The 10,383-nt window shown below is 41.6% G+C and overlaps 1 protein-coding gene across 1 annotated transcript; it reads right to left on the minus strand.

The window, feature by feature from the left end:
• Positions 1-6,975: 6,975 nt before the first annotated feature.
• LOC141655547 (protein FAR1-RELATED SEQUENCE 5-like) lies at positions 6,976-7,509 on the minus strand. The gene has a single exon (XM_074462622.1). It carries the CDS (start codon positions 7,507-7,509, stop codon positions 6,976-6,978), a length of 534 nt encoding a protein of 177 aa, XP_074318723.1.
• Between the last annotated feature and the right edge of the window lie 2,874 nt (positions 7,510-10,383).

Genomic DNA, 10,383 nt, shown 5'->3' on the forward strand with positions numbered 1-10,383 from the left:
CCTTGCGGCAACGACGACGGCGAGGACTGCTTTTTCGATCAGTGGGTAATTTCTTTCGGCGGCCAGCAGTGTATGGCTGATAAAGTAAATTGGGTGTTGCTGCTTATTTTCTTCCTTGACGATTACGGCACTGACCGTGGCCGAGGTAAATGCTAAGTATAGATATAGCGTCTCCCCCAGCGTCGGCCTAGACAGGGTCGGTAGTGTCAGAAGGTGGGCTTTCAGTTGTTTGAAAGTCGTGCTTTGTTCCTCCCCCCAGCTAAAGTCTTTATTCCCTTTCAGCACTTTGAAGAAAGGAGTGCTCTTGTCGGCCGACCGAGAGATGAAGCGGGCGAGAGCCGCCATCCTTCCGGTTAGCATCATAACCTCTTTTCGATTTCTCGGCTCCGGTAGGTCTAGTATTGCTTGGACTTTCTCTGGATTGGCATCAATTCCCCTGGCGCTGACAAGCACGCCGAGGAACTTGTCGGCCCGGACACCGAAGTTGCATTTCATTGGGTTAAGCTTCATCTTATATTTCCTTAGTGAACAAAATGTTTCGCTCAAATCGGCCAAGTGCTCGCTGTCAGACTTGCTTTTTACAATAGCATCGTCGACGTAAGCCTCGATGTTTCGCCCTTTTTTATCTTGGAACACTTTGTCCACTAGCCTAGTGTAAGTTGCACCAGCGTTCTTCAAACCGAACGACATCATTTTATACATGTATGTGCCGTTGCCGGTGATGAATGCGCACTTAGGCATGTCTTCTTCGGCCATGAATACCTGATGATACCCTGAGAAGGCATCCAGCAGGCTTAGCATAGTGTAGCCTGCCGTGGCGTCAATTAAACTATCTATTCGAGGCAAGGAATAGCAATCTTTAGGGCACACTTTATTAAGATTGGTAAAATCAACACACATCCTCCACGCCCCTGACGACTTCCTCACCATTACAACATTTGCTAGCCACTCAGGGTAAGTACAAGGCATGATAAAGCCCGCCGCTAATAATTTGTCTACTTCAGCTTTGATGGCCTCATCCTTCTCGGCCGAGGAGTTCCTCATCTTCTGCTTGACAGGACGAGCGGTGGAGAGTACGTTCAGCTTGTGAACGATCACCTCTCGGCTCACGCCTGGCATCTCGGCGGCTGAGCATGCGAAGACATCTTTGTTCTTCCTCAGTAGGTCTAGGTGGTCGGCTCTGAATTTTGGCTCCAGGCCGACACCGACAGTTACGGTGCGCCCTGGGTCAATTTCCACTTCCTCGGTCTCGGCTCCTTCGACCATGCCGACGTTAGTGTTCATCGGGTCGCCCTCCTGATGCAAGGATGGGCTCTTCCCTTTCTCCGACTTCTTCGCCACTTTGAGGGATTGCATGTTGCACCCCCTGGCAGACACTTGGATGTTGACTATTTCGTCTCTCTCGTCCTTTGAGACGAGTTTTTGTGCTTCCCCCCGGTCCGAGACGTACATCAATGTCAGGGCCCGGATGGACATCACTGCATCGGCCTCGCTCAAAGTGACTCGGCCTATGAGAACATTGTAGGCAGACGAACCATCAATAACCACGAACTCAGATAAAACATTTTTAGCCGCGTCCGCTTGACCGAACATCACCGGCAGTCTGATTGACCCCAGGGGTACCAGGCCGGCCCCAGAGAAGTTGTACAGCGGGTTAGCGCAGGGGCTCAGGTCTCCAATCTTCAGACCGAGATTAAGAAAGCACTCCCTGAACATGATGTTTGTGTAGGCGCCTGTGTCAATCAGGCACCTTTTGACCAAGTGGTTGGCTATATCTAGGTGGACTACAAGCGGGTCGCTGTGCGGGGCAACGACTCCTTCGTAGTCCTTCTTTCCGATAGTTATATCGGGGATGGTGGAAGCGGGGATCGCTGTTTTGGGCACAAAGTTTATTGCTTGGTACAACTCATTTAGGTGCCGTTTGTGCCCATTAGCTGACCCACCGTTCTCGTTTCCCCCGATGACAACCTGGATCACTCCCATCCTTTGGAATACTGATTTTCTATTCGCCCCGTCGGGAGCTTGTTTCTGGGCCTCCAGCTACATACTTGCTGAGGGCCCCCTTTCGGATCAGCTCTTCGATGGCGTTCCTCAGATGCCGACAGTTGTCGGTCTTATGGCCGGTGTGGCCGTGGTACTCGCAAAACTGGCTTGTGTCACCGTCCCCCTCGCCTTGGGGGGGCCTTGCCCATTTCTGCCCTTCATTCTTGCTTAGGGTAAAGACCTCGGCTGGTGATTTGACCAGGGGGGTGAGACTACTGTACCGCTTCTAGGTGTATGGTCCCGAACTCCCCCCGGCGCTCGCCGAGTGCTGTTTCCTATTAAATCTCTCAGGCCGTGACCTATTCCCGTCACGGCGTCCTTCATCTGTGTTGTCCCGGTGGCTCTTCCTCTCTGGGTGCCCAGCTTCACTGTGGCCTACCCAGGTCTTGTGATAGTCCTCCACCTTTACGGCTCTGTCGGCCATCTTTCTGGCGGAGTCCAGGTTGAGGTCCTCGCACTTGATCAACTCGTTTTTGAACTCTCCCTTCGAGAGGCCTTTCATCAGTGCGAAGGCCGCCAGTTCGGTGTTCAGCTCTCGGATCTGCTGAACCTTTGCGCCGAACCTCTTCACGTAGCTTCAGAGGGACTCGTTCTCCCCCTGTAAGATAGTGAGGAGATCTGATGTTTCCACGGCCCTTCTCTTGTTGCAAGCATACTGGGCTAGGAAATTGTCTCTTAGGTCGGCATAACAGTATACCGAGCCATTAGGTAGCCCCTGTACCAACTCTGAGCCATCCCATGGAGGGTGGTTGGGAAGACTTGGCACCACACTTCATCAGGCTGCTCCCATACCGACATGTACGACTCGAAAGCCTCGGCATGGTCGGTTGGGTCGCTATCCCCTTTGTATGATAGGGGCGGCAGCTTCAGTTTAGTCGGCACAGGGACTTCGAGGACATAGGCACTGAGGGGCTGTCTGACCACGTGTCGAATGACACGCGGCGATCGGCTCCTCACAACCTTAGTCCGGCTTCTCTCCCTCTGGCGGGAGGGGATTCTTGTTGTCCGACTTTGGTGAGTCGAACTTCTTTCATTCCTTCGGGGGTGGCCTCGTTGTTGCCGCGGCGACGCTGTCCTCCTGCGAGTGGGGGAAGGATTTAGGTATGTCACTGGCACCACGGGCTCTGGCGGCGTCCTAGCATGCCCAGCTCCTTGTATCGCTCCGGACAAGTTGTTCGGAGTCACTTTATGGGCCCTGGTCACCTGTGGATGCGCTGTCGTCGCCGTCGTCGTGATGGGGGTGATCGGCGTACTACCCATCAGGTCCAGGAATAGATTTAGTTTGGCTGCATCGACCACATGTCCCATGACAGTGACTTGGCCGGTAGGCAGCGACGTTTCTGGCTCTTTTGGCATCCCATACGCCGGCTCAGTGACTTGGCCGGTGGGGGACTGCCCGATCTCGGAATTATGGAACGTGTCATCCTGGTAGAATGCCATTCCTTCACTCACAGTTTCTTGTTGCTTTGACATCTTCTTAGCTTGCTGAATGGGTTCTTCTTTTGGTTTTTTTTTTTTTAAGGAAGGTGACTAGCTTTTAGTATCTCTCCCCACAGACGGCGCCAATTGTTTCGGGTGTAATTCCGGAGCAGGATTATGACCACTTAAGCTTGTAGAATGAAGTCGTTGCTTGTCTCTTCCTTTCGCTCTCTCCTGTAAAGATGAACAAACTGAGGGCTCGGCTTGGTACCGAGCGTACTCACTCCGACGCTCAAGTCAGTAAACTTAAAGAGATAAATTGTGTGTTAACTTGGCAAAGTATATTGTAGAGAGATAAGGGAGTTTTATACCAGATTAAGATGATTTTCGGATAGTTTTTGGATCCTTTTCTCAATGAGAGAAGTGGAGTATTTATAGACTTTCACCTTTTGTCACGTAGTGGCCATGTGGCCAAGTGGCTAGCAGGTGGAAAGACTATCTTACCCTCGGCCGAGGGACCCATGTCAGGCCGGCAGGCCTGGTTGACTCCATGCCGAGGGGACTGGATGTGAGTACGCGGATATGCCTCTCGGCCGGCTAGTTACCGAGACCGAGACCCAAGTGACAGGCCGACAGGCTATGTCGGTTAGGCTGTCTAATACGTTGACTTGCTGTCTTTTGGCTTTGACCTTGCTCAATGTGTTGACTCGGTCAGCGGGTGCAGAATATGCCCCATCACTTATCAACAGAAAGCCACTTGTGAAAGGTGCCAAAGGAACTCGAATAAAATAAGTTTATAACAAAAAATGGTGACATTTGAGTATAACTAATAATGTCACCTCCTTCTTTTACAAATGTGATAAGGGTAACCCATGTTTTCAACAGAAACATAAATGTCGAAGGTCGCAAATTATCCAAAATAAACAGCCATACACTAAACTTCAAGTTAAAATACATACATTACAATAAAAATGGTGACATGGGAGTAGAAGTAATAATGTCACCACCTTCTTCTACAAATGTGACCAGTTTGTATCGTCATAAAATGGTAACATGTATGAACGCAGATATATAAATCTGATTTCATATATGTTACAGCTTATATGAGTACAGTGTTCCCACAAAATTAACTGGTCTAACAAAACACTTCATCTCCAGCCAAAAACTTCCCAAAATGTTTCACCTATTTCATTTGGAACCGTGAAATTCAAATGAGGCGCGGAACAGCGGTGTACATAGTACCGCGTTCTGGGGTCGCTTTCTTAGCCCTCTTTTTTGGCCCCAAATTCCTTTTTTTACGTGCACTACGACTCTTTGTCGTACAACGTACTGGATCTAGAATTGGGGGACCAGTCGGCTCCACGTTGGGTGGATCTTCGTTACGTAGTTCTTCTTCCATACTAAGTTTGGACAGTAACGACTGCACTTCTTCATTAGCTTTCACACACAGATTCTCAAAAATAGTTCTTGCCTCAGCCACATTGTGGCATTTAGTGATAAGATGGTTGGTAGCTATCAACATTGAACGACGCCAGTTAATGGCGTCGTTAGCAGCGCTTCTTCGAATGTCGCTTGGGAGGAGCCTCTCCCACACAGCTGTTTTTGAAAATTTAATCCATTGGCGCAATATATACCTGGACGGTATCTCGCCCACTGAATGCATGTGGAGGACGCGGATAATGTGACTGCAGAATATTCCCATAACTTGCAGCTTTCGGCAAGTACATTCAATTAACTGATTAGAGCAATCATATGTAACATGATGTGGCCCTTCCTCAGAAACACCAAGTTGGACGCGGTGCACCAACAGAGGAACATCGACTGGTAAGAGCAAATTCTCTCTCAAAGATGCGAAAGAGCTCGACAGTATAAACTTGAGATGCATGGAGCAAGAGATCAGTAAAGGGTACACGGAGGTTGGGGTAGATCTTATACCGTTGAATTCTTTCCGCTCCTCTTCACTTCTCCATCTTTTCACCGTGGTTTCAAATATCCCAAAGAAAGCGGTGACTGAAGTGGTCTTTGAAGCTTGAAAACCTATAGCATGGTTTGTGCTCTCGCTCCTCTGAGACGATAATATACCGGCTAAAAAGTATTCATTGTTCAATGCAGTGCTCCATTTGACATGATGTTTATATAATCTCTTAAACCATGAATGGCCCTCTAATCCATAGTCTTTCAGCATTTTCCGCCAAGAATCTTCAAATTCAACCTCATTGTAACAACCGTTAAGACATTTGTTGAATAAATTTTGAAACGGCCGATCACCCTTTAATTTCCCAAAGTGAGATATGGCGTTCTGTTGAATATTCCATTGACATAACCTATGTCTTGATGTGGGATACACCTGTGGACATGTCACCATTATTATATGTGATCACAAAAAACATCAATTCAGATGGTTACATGCTTTGTTCATGGTTTAGTGCATAAATGTAACCACTGTAATGTTCAGTAATGTGTCCACTTCCAAATGTGTAAAATATAAAAATTGACAAAAATGGTAACATGTTCATTATAAATATAAATGTTGATAGGTTAGACAAAATTGTAAAGAGTATACAAATTATTTATTTGATGTGTGAAGATCTTATAGCACCAACATTTATACATGAATAAGGTGACATTTGATAAACCTGGTACAATGTTAGAGTTAAAGTTTTAGAATGTAAGCACTCCTTAGATTGATATCATGAGGAACATAAATCAAGTCATATGGCAACATATTAATGAGTTATAACAAATGTTGGTAGTTTAGACAGTATTGTAAGATGTTAAAACAAATATTTGTATGAAATGTCAAACGTGGTGTAGTTTGTTAAAAGGAGACACATATAAGGGCTGAGATGGTGACATAGTAATTACAATAAGAAATGTTGGCTGCTTAGAGAGAAATATAAACAGTATAAAATTTATTTTATTTTGATAACATTTGTAGATGAGAATGGTGTCAACTGATAAATGTGTTACAATGTTACTGTCACTGTGGTCTAAATGTCATCACTTCTAATATTGATTGCAGGAGGAACATAAATCAGTTCATAATGCAACATGTATATAAAAATACGAATGTTGGTAGTTTAGACCTAAATGTAGGCAGTATAAAAGATTATTTATAAAACGTGTCAAAAACTTATACAGGTAACATTTATAGAGCAAGATGAGGAACATATATCATCTCAGGTGGTGACTTGGTAAATAGAAATACAGTCATGTAAGCAGTATAAAAAATTATTTATATGAAGTGGCAAAATCTTATATTAGAACATTTAGTCTGAAAATGGTGTCATCTGTTAAATGTGTTAAAATGTCAGTAACAATCATAAATGTTACCACTTTTAAGATTGGTAGCAGGAGGAACATATATCAGCTCAGGTGGTGACATGATAATTAGAGCGTAAAAATGTTGATAGCTTAGACAGTAATGTAAGGTGAACTTGATAACATTTATATACAAATATGGTGACATGGTCTGTTTAACATTTTTATGTTGTCAGTTGTAATGAGATAATGTCAAACCTCTTTGATGGCATTTGCTATTGCTTGGTCTTGGTCAGTGAAGATAGAGATTGGTAGGATTTCATCGCCCATGGATTCATTGAAGACTTTGAATAACCATTCAAATGATTCTTGATTCTCGTTTGACAGGAAAGCACAACCAAACATAACATTCGACCAATGATTGTTGATACCAACAAAGGCGCCACAAATAAGATTGTACCTATTCGTACGATATGTAGTATCAAATATGATAACGTCTCGGTACAACAAATAGTCCTCCCTCATCATCGCGTCCCGCCAGAATATGTTACTAAATCTTCCTTCTTCATTAAATTGGACACGGAAAAAGAAACCCGGCTCCTCCGCTTGCCTACTTGTTAACACGTTGATCAATGTTGCTGCATCACCTCCTTCAATTTTTTTCATCCGTAGTCTATTAACATAGCTAATATGATCTCGCTTTGTGTGGCCAACAAACTCATCACCACCACCAGCAGCTGCAGCAACTCTGAATTGCAGAGAAGAGGGCACGTGGCCATCAGTCATTGCCTTTATTAACTCGCCCTCGGCTTCTGAAATTTTACGCTCGGACCTATGGTGATGCTGCCACTCGGGGGGGTTAACGGATGATTATGTTCAATCTCATGCTACAGTACCTCCCATAATCCTTCCTCATTTACTTGAGTCCGAACACAAGCCTTGCACTCACAACGAGTAATTGAGACATTCCTCAAGTTGTTGTTTAATATTTCAACACCACCATTGAGGACAACTTTACTCTTGTTCCCGTGATTCCCTTCGCAAGAGCATCGAAAGTATCGCTCAATGAACGGTCGATCTTTAGTCTCAGCCCTACGAGATGTGGATTTCTTGACACTAAATCCAATCTGTTGCGAATGTTTGATATAGAGAGCGTAAATGTGCTCCCATTTCGCAGCTTTGATTCCAAGAAGAGATCCAGCTAGGTCAGTACCTGCAACAGGAAATACAAAATTAAATACGTGATTGTGGAACGGTATCCGAAAACCGTACTCTGCTTAAACAACAAAATAACATACAATGTATCATAAATTGAGAAATAGATTTGACAGAAAATTATAGACAACGGGATGAATATATAAACAGTTCTTGTTTGTAAGATTTCCAAGCTCATGAAAATTTCGAAGGAATGCTCATATTTTGAAGATACAGTAATAATAAATTTAATAGTATTATAATCATCGTCCCATATTCATCATCCTCCGATATCCTTTAACAACAACACTATATCAGCCACATCAAAAATTACGAGCTTAGGATATTATGTAGAAGATAACCAAATATAGAAGACGAAAGAATGAATAACACAAAAACAAAAGATGCCCTAAATTGATTTATAATGCCATGAATTTCATCGAGAAACACAACAAAAATATTTACCATAATAATAAGGGAAAAAACGAACCTTTATTTATCATCATCGTCACAAATTCATCATCAGTAACGACTGGAACTACACTATCATCGTTATCAGCAACACATACATTATCTTCTAAAACCGTCTCTAAAGCTAAGCAAAGTTCTTCCTCTGCCATTTTATTTAGTGAAAAATAATTTCTTGTTTTGATATTTTTGGTGAAGATTTACATAATTTTACAGACAAATTAAATTATGCAACAATGAAGAAGTTCATGAAAGAAGAAGATTGCATAAGATTTTTTTTTTAAAAAAAAGTTGATTTGAGTGTGACTAACGTCTCTCAAAAGGGTGATGGGTTGGGTGTGTGTGTGGGGTTTGGTACAATAGAATAATTGTAAGGAGCACAAATAACGAGCCTCTTCAGAATATAATAATAAGCCCACTAGTTGCCCCACCCGCCCATTTCAGCCAAATATACAACTATTTGACCCGTCTTTCCCTTGTGACGGATATAAGCCGCCATCAATGAGAATTTGTGTTTGAACAATTAGTCTTGCATTGCGACGGGTCAGACGGTACCGTTTAAATGGTAAATGGATAGACAAGTTGTACCGTGAAAGCAGAACACTTACTAACTGAGAAGACTTTTGGGAGTAAAAAAATATTAGGGTGAGTAGACACTTGGGTAATAAAAAAATATTTTCTTACTTTCCCAATGCATCATTTTTGCCATACAACTAGGTAATATCCCGCGCTTCGCGCGGCCTGTTTGAAACTTTTACTATAATAATGGAAAAAAAATATATAATTCATATATGACATTTAATATTTTTGTTTATAAATAAAATAAATTAATCTTTCTCAAATCTTATTTTTTTTAGGTTTAACTTCAATGTATTAATTAAAATAAAATACATACAATTATAATTATACGGAGTAACTAAAAATTGATAATTAGTTATGCATGATCAACGTTTTATAAATAATTTTGTAACTAATCAAATATCATATCAATTAAAATAAAAGGTATTCGAATAATGTAACAATCAACATTAAGTTCTTAAATTAGATTTATGCTCCAAATTAGTTAATATATGTTCAAAATGATGTGAATATAAGTTTAGGTACTTTTTAATTTTTTATGTATACCGTATGATATTTATGGATTAAACATATCAAGTCCAAACTAAACTCATTCTAATGTTTTGGTTGTGTCTTGCATCTATTATGTGTCAAACATATCTATTAGAAATTTGCATATATTTTTTTTTTTGAAACAACTACGGTGTATTTATAACGATGTTTAAGATTTTACCTATAAATAAAATAGGTTAAACATTCTCAAATATTGTTTTTTTAGATTCAACTTCAAAGTATTTACAAAATACTAAGTAACATACTCCCTCCTATTCTAGATAAACCTCCATATTCATGGGGGCACTAGAATTAAGGAGAGGAATTAAAATAAGGTAAAGTATTGTAGTGGGGTTTGGTAATTGGAGAGAGGGAAGTTATTGTGGGGTATTATTGTGGGTGGGTGATTAAAATAAATATTGTTGTGGGATAAGTTGATTAAAATAAGTATTGTTGTGGGGTGAGGTGGGTATTGTTGTGGGGTAAGGTGATTAAAATAAGTATAAAACTTTACTAAATAAGGAAATAGAGAATGTATTGTGAATAGATGAAAAAGGAAAGAGAGAAGTTTATGTAGAATAGGAGGGAGTATAAAATATTTAACCAAAAATAATATCTAGTTAGCCATAATCAATGTCGTTTTATACTTGACGTATACATATTTAATTGAAACTATTAAAGAAAAATGTTATATGTTTTCTTCTTTTTCATGTCGTTTAAAACACTATTGTACTTAATAATCATTACTTTTGTTTTGATTATTCAAATGCACTCGTGATCATTGTGTACATACATACTCGTTATCACATTATTTAAACCCTCTCAAAATCTCATGTGTATTTAATTTATCGCAATATAATATTTTCATTTCCACTATAAAAACTTGTC

Source organism: Silene latifolia, chromosome 5 (genome assembly GCF_048544455.1).
Source record: "Silene latifolia isolate original U9 population chromosome 5, ASM4854445v1, whole genome shotgun sequence".
Classification (NCBI taxonomy): domain Eukaryota; kingdom Viridiplantae; phylum Streptophyta; class Magnoliopsida; order Caryophyllales; family Caryophyllaceae; genus Silene; species Silene latifolia.

Excerpts from the sequence above, each read along its gene's own strand:
- LOC141655547 (XM_074462622.1), bottom strand. The coding sequence starts at position 7,509 with ATGACTGATGGCCACGTGCCCTCTTCTCTGCAATTCAGAGTTGCTGCA.